Source organism: Diadema setosum, chromosome 4, assembly GCF_964275005.1.
Source record: "Diadema setosum chromosome 4, eeDiaSeto1, whole genome shotgun sequence".
In the NCBI taxonomy this organism is placed as follows: Eukaryota; Metazoa; Echinodermata; class Echinoidea; order Diadematoida; family Diadematidae; genus Diadema; species Diadema setosum.
In genome coordinates this window covers 5,007,129-5,029,098 of record NC_092688.1, presented here as the reverse complement: position 1 = coordinate 5,029,098, position 21,970 = coordinate 5,007,129, and the positions used below count along the sequence as shown (strand labels likewise).

Genomic DNA, 21,970 nt, shown 5'->3' with positions numbered 1-21,970 from the left:
GGCAACTGTACATCATGTACAGTTGTATAATCACTCTTCTGTACATGTTGAGCAGCTCTCCATTTGGTCTGCACACAAAATTTTGCAAATGTTTATTTTCCTCAAATATTTGGGCACTGGCAGATATCCACTGCGGATGAGACACAAAAACATGTCACACAATATACCAAGAACAGGTCAGTAGAAAATCTTCTCAGGGAAAATGAAATATTAGTGAATTTTTGTGCACAAACTTAATGGAAAGCTTCTCAACGCCAAGATCTCACATACAGTTGCAAGTTTGTCTCACTCTCCAAACTAAAACAATTCATAACTTTTTAATATTTCTGATTGCTTTCCCAAATTTTCAGAAATCTGTTTCTCTGATTTTTCTGTTTTCAAACAAAGCAGGCAGCATAATAACATGAAGGACTCTTTCCTTTAAATGCTGCTAACTCACAAATGTTTACGGCTAACAGTTGTTTTTCTTTTAACACCAGTGGTGGTGGTGGTGGTGGGGGGGGGGGGGGGGGCACGAGTGCCCCCTTTAATTTTAGTACAGGCGCCTCCCCTTTACGGAATACCTGGATCTGCCCCGTAACACTCTTCTTGTTTCCACCGATTTCATCTGATCACTGTAGTTGTCTTTCAGCAAACAAGATGCAAACTTTGGTTTCTACTGCCTGCTAGTTCTGCAGTAAGCAATGTTTACATGACAAATTTCTTTCATTTCACATGACTGAAAGAGGACCATTTCTTGTGCCTTTTGAACATGAGGGCTTCTTCTTCACACAAATGTGACCAAAAGACCTTGAATTGAATATTGTGATCTGTTTACCTCACAAGAGTCTCATTCTTTGCTGTAACGAGTCAAGCTACTTTCAGATTTACAAAATGAAAGAAAGAAAAAAAAAGACATCTTGTACAAAAGGGCTACCAACCCAAAGTTTCACAATGATGCATGGAACAATGCATGTACACTGTGTACACTCTAAAATGTATTTGACAATTTGTCGAGAACAATGATTGTAATTTCATTAAATTCATAAATTCCAAAGCATCACATAGAAAAAAGACCCCTAAGCCTATCATTTCACGAAATTGTATTGAACATACACATATGTATTACTGAAAAAGTAAAATGAGGTGTGAAGAAAGAGAAAAGACCTAAAATCATTTCTGCTGCCTGAATGAGTACATACTATACTGTCTGTAATGCATAGAATTTCAAAAATGATGAATAGTGCGAACTTGCATGGGAAAAAAATGCCTATTTTTCGTTTTCCTGGCACCACATAATATGTCCGGAGCTCTGCATTCATGCAGGACATGGAGTACATGTATTCTAAAAAGTATAAATATGAAAACTTTGCAAATCATTGTAATTTGATAATTAAAGGAGCAAATGATTTTTTTTTTTGCAGAAGCCTGGAGGAAATGATGGATGTTGCTGTATAAGTTTAGTGCAAATCAAATATTTATCCATGTGAGTGAACAGCATTATATACTTTCATTCTGAGCAAGGAAACAGAGGTAGAGCATATGATAATTTTTGCGAGTCTATTTTCTTTCCTTTTGTTTTTTGGCTTTTAAAACATGAAAAAACACACTAATGATAACAAGCTTGTATTGTGGCACATCACATATCTTTGCATGGGCAGCTGTTTAGCATATGGTAATCAAACTTCATATATTATATGCAAAAAAAAAAGAAAGAAAGAATAAAAGAGGTCATATAATGCAGGAAGTTTATGCACTTCATTTTTAAGACTTTTATATTTTATAATGGAAAATATATGCAATGGTATCGATCACACATCAAGTGTGCCAGTAAGCAATTACGCATAATGAATGTTTACAATAAGACAGAGAATCAATGTGCCAGCTAAAGATGAAACTTTTAATTGGACACCTGTTGCTTCATTGAGATACAACTGTAGGTCTTATGTAGATGAAGAAGCATGATTGGAATAATATAAATTATGTCAAAAATTCACACAAACATTAAGTATCATTTACCATGTTCTCCCGTACTGGCACTGCCTGGCCTCTGGAGCACAGTGTCTGTGCTGGGGGACGACCCTGCACTGACCAGGCTACTACCGCTTGCAGATGGGCGGAGTCGCTGCTCGCTGGGGCCAGGAGGCACAGCACCCCTCTCCAGAGAGTCACTGAGTGTCCGCGCCCCCGTCCCACCCGCTGATTCTGGGCCGACCACTATGATGCCCCCATTGGGATGAAAGGGGCTAGATGGGGAGGAACCCTGGGTGACCGAGTTTCGGTGGGTGCGGTGGTTTGACTGATGGTACTGGGCTTGGTGGGGTAAGTGGAAGGGGATTGACTGATGATAGGGTGTTTGGTGTCTATGGTGGACCTGTATGGTAGCCCCTGTAGGGCCTGTGAGATGGGTGTGGTGGATATAGTGGAACGATAATTGTGAATTTTTCATTATATATATGAATATAACAAAAATAAATACATGATATATTTGTACTTTCATTTGTTCGAGAAGAACTACATCACATAATGAATAAAAATCTATTTTACATGAAATCATTGAATTAGCATGGAGTTAGGTGGGAATAAATTGTTAGTCATATATAATAGTTGTTTCTTGCTGTATTAATGGATGATACGGAAAAAGTAAGAAGAATGACACAAATAAAAGTGAACATAAAACATTTCTAGACACAATTGACACCAATTACAGCTCTACTGTCCTCAAAAAATTCAATTGGACCATAAAATGGTAGGAAGTACATTAGAAATACAGACGCACAATGTTTTAGGTTCATCTCTCTCCCTCCCCTGACTCTTGTTCCCCCACCCCATCATCTAACAACATGCAAAATCTTTAAAGTAACAATGCTTAATCACAACATTAGTCTGCTACAACACCTGTTCTATCACTACAAGAGTGATCATGCTGACAAGTGTTATTCAATTAATTATTCAATTAAATGGTCCTACAAAGAAGTGGCCATTTTTTTTTTTTTTTATTCAAAGAATGGAATTTCAGACTTCACCAGAGAACCATGGCCTGACCTTGTGGAAAAGTGTGGGTCCAGCGCCTCCTGTTGGACGTTAATTTGACCATCATGTTGGATGTCCCAAAGGGATTGATCAGCGCCCTCGATGGTGGGTTCTGGCCAGTCTGGTTGCCAACGTTGTGGATGGCACCCGTACTGCCGACCACTATGCCCTGCGGCGACATGGAGATCTGGTTCTCGTAGAGGGAGTCCTTACTTTTGGCCCCTTCAAAGCTTTGACTGTAGAGGTTTGCTGCAGGAAGACAAACAATGAACTTGTCTCAAGGGCTACATGCACCTACACATTACTGACTGGACTTGTTATACTTCTTAATGTGAGCTTTACTCTGTAAATCCAATGTATCTCCATGAAGAGAATGTTAGAACTTTATGACAAGTGAAAATTTTCCTGTTAATGATTGTTGGCAAAGTTTTAAAGTTAAGTTTCAAATTTCACTTCTTATAGTTTTGTACAATAACTACCTAAATAACAGAAATATCACACTTCATTAACTACACAGAGACAAAAAAGTTAGCAAAAAAGAAATTACGGTAATGTTTGAAGAAAATCAATCACAAAACAGACAATCCTACTCTACTCTCCATGACAATCAAAGCTTAACCTCAATACACTATGTTCAAGCCAAACTTATGGACACTACTGTTACAGTTGACAGAACATTGGTAAGGAGACAGATTGTCCTACCTTCTCTTTGCAGTCTGGTGAATGGGCTACCTTTCGAGCCCCTCCCAGGAATAGCTATGGCCGCACCCCCATCATCAGAATGGAAGCTTCCCTGTCGAGCTCCTGGTGAATTTTGTCTTTTGCTTGACTCCTTCAAGCCACCTCTCAGCTTCTGGTTCTTTTGAGACACAGTATTAAAAAAATGAAGGGAACTTTAAATACCATTTCTATGCATTCTCATGTTGAAGATCACAACTAAAAAAAGTAAAAACAGTAAAAATAAAAGTTAAATAGGCTGAGCAACATGTGCCCCAAAGTATTACAATCAGTCTACAGATACTGCTTGAATACATTGTACGAGTAACCCGAAGAGCTAAAGTACTGTATTTCCACTTAACCCTAAAAAGACTGGGGGGGGGCCTAAAAGGCCCCCCCCCTCGACATTTCGCGCGATTACTCAGCAACACGCAATGCTCTCGCCGTGATGCTCTATGACTTTTTTCTTTCGAGTTTCCCGCACATTTTGACACCAAATTTGTGACGCCCGGGGGTACGGTTCTGAAGTTACATAACTTTTTGTACATGCACGTGAGACCGAAAATGGCTCAAAAATGTGATTTTGTGTACAAAGTCAATACAAATTGAATTTTATCACATGGTTCATATAAATATGCTTATTTTTACTCTCAATGGCTAAAATCAATTTGTTTTAGTAGTATTATGCTTCAAAAAGGGTCTGCCACAAATTTTGCTGAAAAAAACAACAAAAACAAAACGTCGTAAAAACAAAGAAATACATAAGAAATTCATAAAACAATAAAATAAATAAGAAATTAATTTTGATACCGATTTTTTTTTCCAATGCATTTGCTAAGAATGCCACAAAGAATATCTAGACCAAAAATGAACACTTTTGGAGCTTTATTTACTGATTTAGATCAAAAAGTCTGATTTCTTGCATAAATTAGCATAATTAATCAAAATAAAATAAAAGAAGACTATTTTGGAAAATTTAAATATACGATCTTGTAGATTACATCGCACACTACCATTGTGCAAATTTCCGCGGTGATCGCGCGATCCACGGCCGAGATCTTAAGGGGGGGCCCTTTAGGCCCCCCCCCAGTCTTTCGAGCTACCAAAATAGCCCAGTCTTTTTAGGGTTAATAGATGCACAGATCTAAAACCATTGATGACACAAGTGCTAAGATGAAATGCAGTAGGCTTTCAAGAGTTTTATGAATGGAAACATTGCTCATTACTCTCTCCCAGTTTTTATTACATCTTCATCATTACTCTGATGATGTTGTAAAGAGCATTCCATTTTGTCATGCCTGCAATCTTTTGAAAGACCCTGCACTTCTAAAATTACAGATTCTGACACTAAATTTTCTCCTAAAAGCTGGTGATACAACAGGAAATATTTTCAGGCAGATACCATCATTATCTTCATACCTGTGATTCCTCGGTTTTCTTGCCGGCAGCCTGGCCACAGGACGCAGGCAGTCTCGAACCCCGCCCAGCTGACGATGGGCGCATGGAAGCTGGAGTTCTGCGTTGAAAAGGAAATACTTTGCACTGAGAACACAATCACATTCTCAAAATGGCAATACACAGAGACTTGCAAATGTCCCGACACCAGCTTAGAGGGACTAAAACATAAATTTCACTGTTGCCACTAGGAAAAAAAAGAAGAAAGGTGCTGTACTTTTCCTTAGGTGTATAGAACTCAATATCTCATGTACGTGTACTAAACGTGCACATAGAGTTCTGAGAGCCACATGCATTACATTTTGGTCCCTATATACAGTATGTATCATATATGATAAAGTCATCACAGGTATTTTTTTGGCAGTAATAGAGCATCATGTGACTGTAATGAAGAATGTTATTTAGATAAGCACAGGTGTAAGTTAACAGAATTGACTTAAAATACAAATATTTCAGACGACAACTTTATCATCTCTACCCCAAGCTCACACTAAAGATAAGTCGGTATTTGAACAAAATTATGAAAATGTCAATTTGAGTGTTTTCTGATCACCGTGCACTATACAAAATCTACAAAAATCCCTACTACTGGATTGGTTTACAGCCCATCACATGGCACCTGCTAAAGAGGATCACTGCACATCTTTTATTCTATGGCATGCAAATACTGTCGCACAGTTTTGGAGAGCTTGTGATGACCTAAACCAACCATGCACATCACTTCTTTTGGCTCCTCATCAAACTCAACACTTTCACACCATTGTCACTGTTGAAAATATTAGGTTGGTGGGACCAAACCCAGTTGACCTTGTATTTGAACCCCCCCCCCCAAAAAAAAAAAAAACAAACCAAAAAAAAAAAACAAAAAAAAACCCAAGAAATTATAACACCAAATCGAACTGCTTTTATTTGTGCAACAGAACAAGAATTTGGAATTTGGTTAAGATTGAAAATGCTCCATTCAACTCAGTCTGCTCTGCCTTGTTGAACAAAGGCTCTCATCCTTCATCTCATACAAAACATTGTACCATCATTGTAGGCATGACCACTCAAAATTTGTTGGCATCTGAAGTTTAGACTTCAGCACTGACTTATATCTACTGCCCTTAACACCTGCTATTCTAATTCATTGATTTTTTTTTTTTTTTTTTTTTTTTTTTTTTTTTTTTTTTTTTGCGGGGGGGGGGGGGGGGGGTGAGGCGAAGATGAGGTCATAATGAGGACTGCTAAGCAAGATGGACACGACAAATACCTTGGACTTGGTGACTTGCAGCTAGGCATCTTGAAGACTCTTTCATCGTACTCCTCGCACTGGTAGTCGATGTCGTCTGATTTGAGAAGTGAGTGGTCTGACGAGATGTTGCGAAGGAGGGCGTGTCTGGCAGAAACTGGGAGATGTCCATTCACAAGACTTGGAAGAGGTTCACTAGCTTTGCTTGGATTCACCTGAGGATGACGGGGAGGTAGCGTTGAAATGAACAAAAGGGCCAAAAAATATGTTTGCTCAAAGTTTTCTCACAAATCTGGTACGTTTATTTAGGAGTAGAAAGCCTACAACACATACCCGCTCTGGCATGCTCTGAGAGTGTATAACTACACTGTACTATGTGTGAATAAGAAATAACCCTACACTTGCTGTGAAAGTACCAGAAACAGCATCCTCTCTTCAGGCCACCAGATGGGAAAGTTTTCATCAACACTGATCTAAACTGAGACAAAGTTTATGCAATGACTCCTTGCATTATTTTGCAAATGTTCATGTTTGTTCAGATTCTTGTTATGCTTATAAAATGATAACCTAGAATTGATCTAGAATAAACAAATCCAGATAAAAAGTTCACACTGCTGTCAAGGAGCCATGGCAAAAACTGAATGTATTTTTTAGCATAATAGGATAAGTAATGAATTAATGCAGGAACTAGCAAACCATTTCTATTATGTTCTTTGGAAGAAAATATGAAGTCCTCATTATTGTGTACTGAGGTGAGAAATTTTCAAGTCCCTAACTTTGTTTTCTTACCGTTTTCTCTGCAAGTTTGATCCTTGGCTTGAACTTGCCACTCTTCTCATGGCCTTCATCTTTGGTGTAGAAGCTGTAGTTGAGCCAGTGTGGAATGTTGTAGTCCACACCAACGGGGTTGAATTCTTTGGCTTTGTTATGGAACTACAAAATATTGACAACAGCAGAAAAAAAATGGAGAAATAGACAAAATCAGTTAGATGTGCTACAGTAGTTGAAATGTTCCATGTCTCAATAACATGCTATCAATCTTCTGAGTTGCATGATGCATCGAACTTAATCGACACACAATACTTTGTGTTTACAATTAATGCAATGTAAGGAACTGAACAATTTCTGATGATGCCTAAACCGCCATGAAAAACAAAAACAAAAACACCAACAACTATGATCTCAGAAATGTTGCATTATCTTCTGTTTGTTAAAACTTCAGCAACTACCATTTTGTGTTAATATTGCCATTCATGCCAGGCAGGCATCTTTTAATATAAAGCAAAATAAATTTTGGCTGTAGGTACAATCAAAGTATTTACAGTCATGCTAAAGCAGCCCAAAATGAAGTCAGTTCTGTATGAAATAAGCCAAGTTTGGGATTTATATGGAAGGCCGGAATACTGTGCACTTCTGCAAGGTTCTGAGCATATTACACTTACAACAGTGTATATGTATGATGAACAGTGGTTTGTCAGAGAGAGCGATTTGGATGATTAGTTTTGACCGTCATGGAAATAACTGTACAAAGACTGCCTTCCAAAAGGGTCCAACAGTAAATCCTCTTTCACAGAAATGAAGTTATCAGTGTTAGTTGACTCATCATCTAGAGCATAATGATGAAGGCAATTTCAACAATTAACCCACTGAGGACGAGTCTCAAGAATAATCGAGCAGGTATTCTAGCAAAGTCTGTCTGAGAGATACAAAGTGAAAATGCCCATAGGCACATGTATACACACGAAAATCCAAACATGTTTCTCTCCGTCCCACTTCATATGGAGTTGGCATTGTTTGGACGAGTATCATAATATGGTGCTGAACAAAGGTTAATTAGTGAAGTAATGAAACAATATTAAACTGATTGATTAACACATACCTTGAAGAGGGGAACAGCATGGAGGGGCTGTTCAGCTAAGCACACTAGATCGCTGCCAATACCTGTCAGTATAAGGAAGAACATTACAAAGTTAACATTCCTCAGTCTGAACAGTAACCACATGGTCCTACAAGCATTCACTAAACTATGTACTTGACAGAAAGTACTGGTATACAATGTATATTAAACACATTGATGTGTGCACATTCACTCAAAGCTTGCTGTGGCCTTTTGTACTTTAAGCAAGAAATAACATTAATTTTTTTTTTTTTTTTTTTTTTTTTTTTTTTTTTTTTTGCTGTTTATTCAAAGGTTGCTTCATTATATTCAACATAGATACTTTGCTTTATTTTGTAATGGAGTCCATGGCATGCTTCAGGAGTCTCTAAACATCAAAGCCACTTTATACCACATGATACTTGGTGTGGAATACCAATATACAAGAAAGGATCACAGATACTAAAGGCGAGTTAGTGACTGTTTAATGATCCACCACAGAACAAACAAGGTAAATACACACAGAACAGTTGACTTGCTGACTGACCATAATCAATCATCCTCTGCCTAGTTATCTTGCACATTTCCCGATCAACCTCAAACACTCCTGCTCCAGGGGTCAATAGCACCACGAGTTGTCCAGTCCGCTCAAAGTTTCTGTCCACAAAATGCTTGTCAAATACTGTAGTTAACAAGTAGAACATGAAGAAAAGGCAAAGAAAAGACAACTAATGCCAAAATAAGATAAAGGTCAAATACAGCTTTGACCAATTTCAAAATTGATGTGAAAGATACATCATGAAGTAGTGTGCAGCAATGACTGTGGAAACGGAACAGTTACTATTTTTTTTTAGCTTCTCTCAAAAAACAGATATGAAGTGAAGACAAGATGCAGTGTTTGTTCCACACACCACTATCTGACATGACATCAAATACGCTTGCATGCAAATATAATCCTGTACATTGAATACTGACAGTAAGAAAAAAAAAAAAAACCTTACTATGCTCCACTTCTCTTGACCATGATATGCAGATACTTTGTGTTTTGTATGACCTTTTTTTTTCATGAATCCTCCCATAAATTCTCCCCTGCCTTATTCACAATATGGAGTGACAAGTAGCATATTTTCTCTTCCTGCCTCATTTGATTCCATTAAAAAAACAATTTCTTTTCCACATGTGACAATTGCATGGCCTGATGAAGAGAAAGGTTTAGCCTTTATCTTTCATACATGCATTCAACCCCATTTTCTTCATTGCTACATATTCACACTCTGGTAGCATGGCAGGACCCCACAGCTCATACATTTGTATTCTCACTCTCTCTTTCAGCTGAAAACATTATTAGAATAGTACCTTTCACCTTTAATCCATCCAGGCATCGTGGTGTAACTTTCTTTAAAGCTTTTCATCAGCACTAAACGATCTATCCACACTTGACCTACAGTTGTAAGGTGTAGCAATGCATCTCATAAAACTAGAAGGGCATACATGTCATGACACAATCGAGATTAGGGGGATTAAAGTAATCTTTATTCATTGCCATCAAGTCTCAAGATATCTATAAATGCCAACAGACAAAGAGAGCACATCAAGGGTTTAACCCTAATCAGGCTGGGATTTTTTGGCTATGCTATATCTGGGGGGGGGGGGGGGGGGGGGGCGGATTCCGCCCCCCCCCCTTCAGATCTCGCCTATGGAACGCGCGATTGCGCCGAAAATTGGCACACGCGACGCCCGCGACGTATTCTATCAAAATGTATGGTTGCTTTCTCCGAAAAATTTTTCTTATATTTTATATTAATTAATTATTGTAATTTATGCATAAAATCAGTTTTGGGCTCTAAATCACTTATTAATGCTCCAATTAAGCTAATTTCTTTTTTAAAATGTTTCTTGTATCATTCTTCTGAGACATAGGATAAAAAAAAATCTGTATCGAAATTAATTTCTTATGTATTTTATTGTTTTTTGAATTTCTTATGTATTCAGATCTCGCCTATGGAACGCGCGATTGCGCCGAAAATTGGCACACGCGACGCCCGCGACGTATTCTATCAAAATGTATGGTTGCTTTCTCCGAAAAATTTTTTTTATATTTTATATTAATTGATTATTGTAATTTATGCATAAAATCAGTTTTGGGCTCTAAATCACTTATAATGCTCCAATTAAGCTAATTTCTTTTTTAAAATGTTTCTTGTATCATTCTTCTGAGACATAGGATAAAAAAAAATCTGTATCGAAATTAATTTCTTATGTATTTTATTGTTTTTTGAATTTCTTATGTATTTCTCTGTTTTTTGACCTTTTGTTTTTGTTTGTTTTTTGGCCAAAATTTGTCACAGACATTTTTGGAAGCATTATTATGCTAAAATAAATTGATTTCGGCCATTCTAAGTGAAGATATGAATTTTTATGTGAATTAATTGAAAAAACACAATTTGGATTGGATTTGTACACAAAATCACGTTTTGGAGCAATTTTGGGGTTGACAAATTTTTTTCGAACGGGCGTCGCGTCAAAACGGTACGCGCGGGCGCAACAATTTGGGTCTCAAAAGTTGCGCGATACTTGAAAGAAAAAAGTCATGAAACATCGCGGCGGGAGCTTATCGCGTTGCAAAGATATTGCGCGAAACGTTGAGGGGGGTGGATTCCGCCCCCCCCCCCCCCCCAGCCTGATTAGGGTTAATAAACACAAGCCCTCACCATTGAGTGTCATGTTGAGTGTTCAAGGAAGTTCCCTTCAGCTGCTGTTGAATTGTATCCTTGTGGCATAGGCCCATCTAGGAAATAAGCAAAACAAAATAAGCAACAAATACAAGGCATTATGATAACAACAAAAATGAAGAGCAGAAGTATGTCGTGCCACAAATCAATGTAGAGGCAAGGCCCATAAACCTGTCATTGATGTGATCATTCATGTCAAAAGAAGGTGATAGTTGAATATTCCTTGTCATGAAGTACTAGTCACTTTAAAAAATATCCTAATGAAACAACTTTTTGTAGACATAATTATTGGCAATACTTTGAAACATCTTGTTTTGTTTTTTTGTCTTTTACTATCCACCCAAAATGGCCTCTACATTCCCACATTGCCCAACCTCTCTTTTATCCAAATTTGGTATTTTCATTATTATTATGAACATCATTATTGCCATGATTCTTGTCGTCATTGCCATCAACATCTTTATCATCATCATCGTCATCATCATCATCGTCATCATCATCATCATCACATCAAAAGTCACCAGCTCCAATGAAAATCCACTTTGTTGTACCATACAAGTGTCTGTTGACTTCGACTGACCTGGATGTTCTTGGCACATGACCTCTTGTAGGTAGGTGGTAAAGTTGGCTTTGAGGGTCTGCAGCAGGCCATGCCACTCCTCCCCGCCTCTCATGGTGGGCGGTCACACGGTAGAAGTCCTGGAAGAAGCGGCCGGCATAGTCAACCTTGATGTGCTCCCGGACGGACTCTGGAAACTCGGCTGATATTGGCATGTGACAAAATATAAACACAGTGTTTTAGTGGGAAAGCATTGTATCACTACCATTATCACCATCTCTATCCTCATCTAATAACCATCATCAAGTGGAAACAAAATATCATTCATATAATCACAATCATTACTGTCCTCTTCAGCACCATCACTGTTTCCAAGGAAACATCTGCTGCCAATCAAACTAGAAAAGCACTCGGAGAGCACAGGTCTCCGCCAAGCCAGCAACTCATTTCCATCCTTTACACACAAGCAATTTCCCAAAATAGAAGCATTTTGTTTACGTCATTGCACAGTGCCTTGCCCGAGCAGAGCATGCACTTTAGTGCGCTTATGTAAACCTCCAGTATGCACAGCTTGAACCCAAAGTTCGATGACCTTATATGCCAGAAGATACACAATCCTTCAAAAATCCTGAAAAATTATGAAAAGGAATAGAATTCATTCTAAAGGTGTTGTACCTATAATATCAAAACAAATACATGTAAATATCTGCACATCATATACAGTACTATGAAATAAGAATATACATATTTATATTATATACATTGTATATATATATATATATATATATATATATATATATATGTACATCTTTCTTTTTTTTTTATCTATGTGACATTTTCCATATACCAGTGACCTAACAGACCCATTAAGTGAGAAATAGAGAAAACAGATGAAAGGTTTATAACGGTGAACAGAACTTACTAAGGCAGCTTGCTCTGAAGAATGTCCGAGAGAAGAGAACAACGGTGACCTCATTGTTGACTCCCTTGTCCCTCCACTTGTTGAAGAGGTCAGTCAGGAACCCACTGACCGCCTTCTCCCAGTACAGGTCACCTGAAAGGTTACATGAACAATGGGCTACTACCTATTCAACTTCCTCTACCATTAGTACGCACATTGTATACCTTTAAACACACGCACACACACCAACAACAACACAAAGCTATGCCAAGAGAACTTTAGAAACTCCAACGATTTTGATATGATGGCTTATTCACATGTCTCACAGATGTGTGTGCTGCTAGCAAGTGATCTACATGATGGGTACATCAAAGCATAGCATGGCTTAGACCACGCAGCTTTAATTGTTCTTTAATTCTCAGAAGAGTGATGATGTCTTGTTATATATGTAATTGACTAAACTAGATTAAACTCTGTAGTCGTGATGTTTGTGCAAATTTGCATAGAAATTACATGTCTGAAAGTAGAAGACTCAATGTGTTTTTGCATAAGAGAAATGGCAGAGAGATTCCCTTAATCTAATATGGACATTGTCGGTCACTAATCTTAAAATGGTTGCTGACAAACAGATAGCATACCCCATGATACAAACCGTAGACCACACATGTAAATTCAAGAGGAAAGAGGAAAGTCTGGCTATAGGTAATAAATCATCTAATTACCCTGTATTCTCCCTCCTGTACAGTATGTCCCAAAAAATTTTGAATCAGATTTTCGAACTGATAACACCCAATGTGATTGGCCTGTCTAAATGCTACTTCAGGGTCCTAAAACATAACATCTTAGCTCTATTTTGCAGAAAACCCCATTCAATTTGGTTAAGCAGTCACAGAGAAATGTAGATTGTTCTAAAGCATGTCTTGAGTCTGATTCTTCCAATTTTAGCACTTTGATGTTCTTGTGTGTGAATACAAAAGACAGAACTTGGAGGGAAGGGATTCCCGACATCCTCTACAAAATTCCTCATTTCTCTTTGACCACTGAAGCAAATCGAATGGGGTTTTCTGTACGATGTGGACAATGAGTTATATTTTCATAACTGAATTTGTATTTAGATTGATTGATGATTTTTAAAGATATCCTTGTGGAGGACATACGGTACAAGCAATGTTCTATGGAAACAAATTCCACGAGCCTTACAACAAAATACAAAACGGCAAAATGAGTCATGCTAACCACAGGTGTCAAAGTCCCACATTTCTGAGCTCATCTGGATGAAGAGATACACCATGGCCGTGGCTGAGCGGAACGCCACCCGAGTGTCCTCTGTGATGGCGCCACACGATACGCGCTCCCCACGGGACCACAGCTCCTGGACCTGTGCCCGGATCCCGCTCAGTTCCACCTTCTGCTGGATGTGGATACATGTGTTCACCTGGAGAATATATTTTGTGCCAGGGATGAGGGCAGGCACCACAGTGCAAGTCATTGATCAGGTTTACATGACATAAGCACTACTTTTTATGTGTTATCTAAAAAGCATTGTTAATCAACATCATCATAATTTCAGGTTCTTCAATTCTCCAAATCAAATGTGGAATGACTGCGAAAGATTTTGACTTCTTGTATTTGCCCGTCATCAGATTTGTACATTAGCTGGACCAAATGACTTTTTTTTTTTTTTTTTTTTGGGGGGGGGGGGGGTTGATCTGCTGTAGTTACACTGTATGGCATCTGTAACTTAACCCTTTTTCCGGGGGGGGGGGTTAAATCAACCCCCCCCTCGACATTTTTCGCGACTACTCCGCTGTGCGACATTTTTTGACCGCGCCGTTTGCTGACTTTTTACTTTCAAGTCTCGCGCATCTTTTGACACCATTTTCGCGAAAATTGCGCATACCGTTACGACGCTGCATAACATTTTATACATGCCTGTCAGACCGAAAATGTCTATGCAAATGGAGGTTTCTCTTCTTATTCATAAAGATATGATTATTTTCACTTTCATAGGCTGAAACTAATTAATTTTAGCATAATTATGCTGGAAATAGGTTCTGTCATAAATTTTGAGGAAAAAAAATGATAAAACAAAAGGTCGAAAAAACAAAGAAATACATAAGAAATTCATAAAACAATAAAATACATAAGAAATTGATTGTGATACCAAATTTTTTTCAAGTACATTGTTAGGAATGCTACAAAGAATGTTTTCACCAAAAACTAGGATTCTAGGAGCTTTAATTTCTGATTTAGAGCAAAATGTATGATTTTACGCATATATTAGCATAATCAATTATTATGACAAAAATTTCCATTTCTTTTTGTATAGCTTTGTAGATTACGCTACAGGTATTGCACGTGCCAAATTTTATGGCGATTGCGCGATCAATGGCCAAGATCTCAGGGGGGGTTGAATCAACCCCTCCCCGGCCACAAAACACCCAAAAAAGCCCGGCCTGATTAGGGTTAATGTTCAATGTACTAATAAAAGATGAAATGTGATGTCATTCAAATCTTTGGAGGAAAAATATCTACAGTATGAACAATGTACAGATGGCATTTCATTTCTTCAATTATAGTGCAAATTGGCAGTTTCAGATATATTCTAATGTATATCAAGACACACTGTTTTTAACTACAAACTAAAACCCAGTACATTAGTAGATTCACCTGGGCCCCATTTCATACAACTTGTCATCAGTGACAAGTTGTCATAGATGTGACAAGCTACTGAAATCCTTGCATGTGATTGGCTGAGAGCAAATTTGTCATAGAAATGTGGCAGTTGTCACTGATAACAAGTTTTATGAAACGGGCCCCTGAAGTGATGACCTGGAAAGGATGCATCAATGTGTACTCTTTATATAGTTCTCACATATATTTAGTAGGGTTATACAAATGACGAGGTGCATCCTTACCATGCTGTTCTTTAGTCTCCACATGTCACTCCTGCTGATGTACTGGTCCTTGAAGACCAACTCCACCAGGTCAAGGGCTACATCCACTGGCTGGACCTTCTGGACTTTGACTGCTTTGTAGGCACGCAGCTGGAAAAGGGAAGCCACGCCCTGCTCCACACTAACAATTTCTGCAAAACCAGAAGGAATCTCACGAATCTCAATATTAGGTCTACAGCAGAATTTTTTTTAGATTCTTTAGATTTGTTATCAAACTGACTTAAAGATAATAAAAAGTTTTGGTACCTCAAAAGTTTCCCTGAATTTCCGTGTTTCAGGTTAAAGTACCTTTCCAATAACTAACACTGTGAGACTTACTCGCCCCAAAGTGCTCTCATTTCTTAGTAATCATGCAATTAACTGCGACCAGCAGCTCCATACGCACAGCGACCAGCAGCCCCGTACGCATAGCGTAATGGGGCTTCGCATTGTAGCATTCAGGATCATGACAGATTTAGTATCGCGGGTAAATATCAACTTAAAATCCAAAAATTCTTCAATTTGAAGACTTACCAATTAAGTTGAAGTCTTGAAAACAGGCTTAGGACAACGTTTGGTTCTGCCAATAGTCCCTTTCTGTTCGAATTGATGACTGAATGTGACTCTGTCGAGAGGACCTTGGGAGAGCTACATACACTGATTACTACAGCCAGCGCATACGCACACATCACATGTGAACAAATTTCAAATCCACGAACGGACAAGATGTTTGTGTGTGCATGCGCTGGCCATCAATTCAGTGTAGCTCTCCCAAGGTCCTCTCGATCGAGTCACATTCAGTCATCGATTCGAACAGAAAGGGACTATTGGCAGAACCAAACGTTGCCCGAAGCCTGTTTTCAAGACTTCAACTTAATTGGTAAGTCTTCAAATTGAAGAATTTTTGGATTTTAAGTTGATATTTACCCGCGATACTAAATCTGTCATGATCCTGTAAGCTACAATGCGAAGCCCCATTTAGCTATGCGTATGGGGCTGCTGGTCGCAGTTAGCTACTCAGTATGCGTATGGGGCTGCACGCTGCTGGTCGCAGTTATCATGCAATAATGGTTTCGTACAATACGTGTACTACCTCGCCGCCGTACGGCGGCGGCTCTGGTACGAAACCATTATTGCATGAGTACTAAGACATGAGAGCACTTTGGGGCGAGTAAGTCTCACAGTGTTAGTTATATGAAAGGTACTTTAACCTGAAACACAAACTAAGACAAGGAAATTCAGGGAAACTTTTGAGGTAATACCAAAATTTTATATTATCTTTAATCAGTCCTAAAGGACACTACACACTATCACAACATGCTTTCCAGGCTAGTGGAGATATCAAGAAAAGCTACCAAGTCCTACTAACTTCTATATGTATGCCACATCTATTGCACAGTATGTTATACATAACTGTTTTTATGATAACATCCCTCATTATAATCTATAGATATTATTAAAAATTGCAAAACGAAACAAGCACATTTCAGCTAAAGGAGAATAACTTCACTGAAACAACTACATGTAGTCATTTCAGATGTCTATTAAACAATTGATTTTGATGATTGATTACATGTTCATGTCACAGATTGACAGGCTCCCAACACAGTTCTGCCCATCACACTCATAATCAACATCTATCCAGGGAAGTGATAACTTCACACCTTTCTAATCTACACGTATCTAACCAGAAGGAAAAACAGGTGGGTTGAATCCAAACCAAAACTTTTCAACTGGAATGTAATACTGTGAGCTGAAACACTGTCAGGATACTGTAAGCTGAAACACTGTCAAGATACTGTGAGCTAAAACACTGTCAGGAAGTGTCCACAGGAACAAAGCCAAGAACGAGGTCAGATACAAGTATACATGGAAACTATTAAAGAGAGAAGGTGCTTCTATGAAGGGTCATGAGGATGACCTCTTGCTCTGACAATTCAGGTTCTTTTTGGCTCTTGTTCTGGAAACGTCAAACTATTTTTGCAGCACAGGGGAGCCTTCCAGCTCTCCGAATCTCATGTCCATGCACATTCGGGAATATACAGCTGTTGTGTGTATACGGCCTTTTTTTTCCCCCACAAATTTTGTCTCTCACTTACATTGGTGTACAGCACCACTTTATAGACAATATTAACCCGTTGAGGACGAGTCCCGAGTATACTCGGGCAGGTGTCTATGGGAAATGTTGTTGTTGTTGTTTTAAAGAACGAAAGGAGAGAGAGAGAAAATGGGGCCCTATACAAATAATTTGCCCCAGACAGCACTTAACATAAAACATACATTATAAATCTTATAGAGATATAAACAAGAATATTAAATATATACCAAGTCTCCACGAGGGAGCTCATATTGTCTCCACGAGGGAGCTCATATTATCTTCACAAAGGAGCTCATTAAGTCTCCACGAGGGAGCTCATATTGTCTCCATAAAGGAGCTCATTACGTCTCCACGAGGGAGCTCATATGATATTGATGAATACCTCATATTCTTCAAACAAACTCAAATAACTACACAATACACGCGCGCGTGTACCGCACACTAACTCATCCACGTACACACACTCAAACACACACACATACACCTCCAACCACGTACACACATACCAATATCATGGTTCAACCCAATGTAATATACGGTATTTAGATAGAGCACACACACAATGATATGTTTTACAAAATAGATAAGATTACTATGGCTGTATCATTATTTCGAGAAAAAAAAAAAAAAAAAAAATACAGTGTTTATATCAAGGAGCTCTGAGCGTCACAGCAATGATTCGGGAAAAAAAAAATCAGAGGCGTTGATACAGGAAAATATATTTTGCAGGAAACGACGGAGAAATGTTATACATATTTATTCGTGGTTTCTATGATGTATGAGTATACCTGCGGGCTTCAAGCCAAGAAAGGAAAGTAAATTTTGTGCCAGGAAATGTGTGTTGTAGCAAAATCAAACCATCCTCAACGGGTTAAACTCCTGAATAGGATTCCACTGAACCACATTCTAATCTCTAGATAAAACTTCTTTTCTCCCCCCCCCTTTTTTTCAGACATGATAACAGATGAGTGTACAACCAGAGAAAATAATCATACCTTTACTGCTCTGTTGCATATCATCTTTGAAGGATTTCACTTGAAGCAGCAGGTGACTACTGGAGAGTGATAAGCAAACAAATCAAGATAACTGTCAGATATCATTTTCATTTCCATCATAATAATACACTACAATTGTACATTACTCTACACTATCTTACATTCTTTACTCTATACATTTAACACTGCAATAAATAACAGTTAACAGCTCTGCAAGCAGTAATATGTAGCATCAACCACTTATCTTGCCCTCACTAAGCATCAGTTTGTTTTTGAAGTTCAAGCTAGACTTTGCACTTGTTTTTTGTTATACCACATGGTGGGTCTGCACCAGGACCCTTGCACCAGGACCCTTGATTTTTTTTTTTTGATTTTTTTTTGCATTAAATGTATACATAAAATCTTTTTGAAATAAAAATCCACATGATATTTCACAACTGTGTGTGTGTGTGTGTGTGTGTATGTATGTGTGTTTTTTTTTTTGTTTTTGTTTTTTTAATACACAGTGAACCATGTTTTTTAATGATTCTGGGGTCCTATGTACATTGTAATGGTCATCTCAGGGCTTGATCTCCAACACATCAAGCTTAAAGGTATCCTTAAAAGATTATGTTGATTGAGAATGATATATCATAATAAAAAAATAAAAAAAAGAGGTGTAAAGAAAAAATGTAATGATAAAATTATAATTTTATATGCCCTCCTGTGTCTCTATGTATTGATCGAAAATCACTAGAACTGTCCATATGAATGATTGTGATATAGATTAAATGTCACTTGGGCCAATCTACAATGTACCAGATGCAAACAATACAAAAATGAACATCTTCCTGTGTCAAATAGCACCAGTACATACACTTTTTCAAATATTCTGTTATCATATCTGTTGTATCTATCATAATATTGTGGCCAAAATGTGACATACAGTCAATGAGAAAATATACATACATGCAGCCAGTGTATTTAGGTACAATAAATAGACTGTGCTGAGGCATACATCGTTGAAACATACTATTACTACAGGCTTGCCCTAACAAGTTATAAAGCCTTTGTGGTCAGCAATTGTGAGCTGGATTCAGATTATTGTTGCTCTATATTTAAAAAGAAAGAAAAAAAAAAAGAAGAAATGACTCATGGTCAGTTTCAAACTGCAGCTTGACTTTGTCAACTATGTAGTGTGCCTGGCATTGTTTGTACAGTGCAGGCAGGAACACACTACTTTAGCCATTACCTATGTATGATTTGGCTGCCTGACAATTCATCTTGCTCCTTGTACTTTATATTTGTTGGCCACTTTTTTCCATGTTATGAGGAAAGAAAGGAAAGTGGAAGTTCATGCAATACAGAGGAATTGTCATATGATGATATACTGTATCATAGTTTCCTAACTGTGATTGAAAACAAATAATCCAAGGTTAACTAGTTTAACCCTAAAAAGACTGGGGGGGGGGGGCCTAAAAGGCCCCCCCCCTCGACATTTCACGCGATTACTCTGCAACACGCAATGCTCTCGCCGCGATGCTCTATGACTTTTTTCTTTCGAGTTTCCCGCACATTTTGACGCCAAATTTGTGATGCCCGGGGGTACGGTTCTGAAGTTACATAACTTTTTGTACATGCACGTGAGACCGAAAATGGCTCAAAAATGTGATTTTGTGTACAAAGTCAATGCAAATTGAGTTTTTTCACATGGTTCATATAAATATGCTTATTTTTACTCTCAGTGGCTAGAATCAATTTGTTTTAGTAGTATTATGCTTCAAAAAGTGTCTGCCACAAATTTTGTTTAAAAACACAGCAAAAACAAAAGGTCGAAAAACAAAGAAATACATAAGAAATTCATAAAACAATAAAATAAATAAGAAATTAGTTTTGATACCGAATTTTTTTTTCAAGTACATTTGTGAAGAATGCCACAAAGAATATTTAGACCAAAAATGAGCACTTTTGGAGCTTTATTTACTGATTTAGATCAAAGAGTCTGATTTCTCGCATAAATTAGCATAATTAATCAAAATAAAATAAAAGAAGACTATTTTGGAAAATTTGAATATACGATCTTGTAGATTACATCGCACACTACCATTGTGCAAATTTCCGCGGCGATCGCGCAATCCACGGCCGAGATCTTAAGGGGGGGCCCTTTAGGCCCCCCCCCCCCCCCCCAGTCTTTCGAGCTACCAAAATAGCCCATTCTTTTTAGGGTTAATACATGTATTGTAGGGCCTGTGCAATCTAAAAAAAAAAAAAATGTATGGCTGTTACATACTAATACACTTTGTATGAGTGCAACTGAGGACAGTTTCACATCCAAGATTCCAAGAATAAACTCTGCACAGTTTCAACAATTTCACTTTATCATGACATCTCCTCCTCCAAGTATACAATGTAATTCATTTTCTAAAGGTATTAGCCTGGATGTGTTTTTTTCTTTTTCTTGTTTAGTTGTCACTGATTTTTTCCCATTCCTGACTTATTGTATAATTTACACACGATGTGCAAGCAATGAATACATTAGCATCTAAAGCCAAGCTCATTTCAAAACAGATAACTCTGTGATGTCTTATTTACAAGTCATCTATCACATTTTTTTTCTTATAGTACCAAACAAACAAACAAACCCACCCAAACAAACATACAAACAAAAAACAGTCCATGCACATTAATGTAAGTAGCAGGTCAGTCAAATGATTGGCCAAATACATGCACATGTAGGTTATGAAAAAAAAAAAGAAGTGATTCAACAGACTGCAGAGAAATGGGATGCAGACCATTCCACAACCATCATTATTGTATAATGACATTTTACTTCAAATGCACATACAGTAGTATCTAACCTGCTATCTTCATCGGGATGGTAGATCTCCAAGATATCGCCAATCTGAACATCAGGAAACTCTTTTGGATTGATGACAAGTTCATCTTCTGCAAGAAAATGACCAATTAAATGTACTCAATGAAAGGAACACCGTTGCATAACAATGTGAGTTAGTGCTTACAAAATGTATAAAATTGCTTATACTGCGGGTCAAACATCCAGGCTGATTTGTAGCAATTTTGATCCTAAAGTGCACAGTACTTGTACATTTGTACATCCATCCAGCCATGTTAAATTTGACTTCAAGATTAAACCTAAAAAATGTGTCACAGTGACCACGCCATGATATCACTACCATCATTTCGCAAGTCTAAATTTTTGCGAATCGGGAATTCCCGACGATTTCGCGAGTGGTTAAATTCGCGATCGCTGAGTCCTGTACTGAACAGAGAAGTGTACACGCGTACGTCACATTCACATCGGGATCAGAGTAAATATTTTCGTGTGTCTTTAATTTCGCGAACAGCATCTGACTCGCAAAATTTGTGAAAATAAAAACCTCGCGAAATATTTGGCGTATACAGTAAAAGGCTGCCTTTATTATCAACCAAAGGTATCAATATGTGTACATTAAGATACA

The 21,970-nt window shown here is 37.9% G+C and overlaps 1 protein-coding gene across 1 annotated transcript in view; it reads right to left on the bottom strand.

Annotated features, from left to right (window-relative positions):
* LOC140227525 (GATOR1 complex protein DEPDC5-like) overlaps positions 1-21,970 on the bottom strand; it is a 47,676-nt gene that overhangs the window by 22,841 nt on the left and 2,865 nt on the right. The window contains 17 exon segments of the mRNA XM_072307926.1: positions 1,999-2,376; positions 3,025-3,261; positions 3,715-3,871; positions 5,149-5,245; positions 6,437-6,630; positions 7,205-7,348; positions 8,295-8,356; positions 8,839-8,973; positions 11,003-11,023; positions 11,026-11,079; positions 11,604-11,685; positions 11,687-11,784; positions 12,505-12,636; positions 13,720-13,918; positions 15,402-15,571; positions 18,513-18,571; positions 21,350-21,437. Coding sequence (XP_072164027.1) covers positions 1,999-2,376; positions 3,025-3,261; positions 3,715-3,871; positions 5,149-5,245; positions 6,437-6,630; positions 7,205-7,348; positions 8,295-8,356; positions 8,839-8,973; positions 11,003-11,023; positions 11,026-11,079; positions 11,604-11,685; positions 11,687-11,784; positions 12,505-12,636; positions 13,720-13,918; positions 15,402-15,571; positions 18,513-18,571; positions 21,350-21,437 — 2,307 coding nt within the window.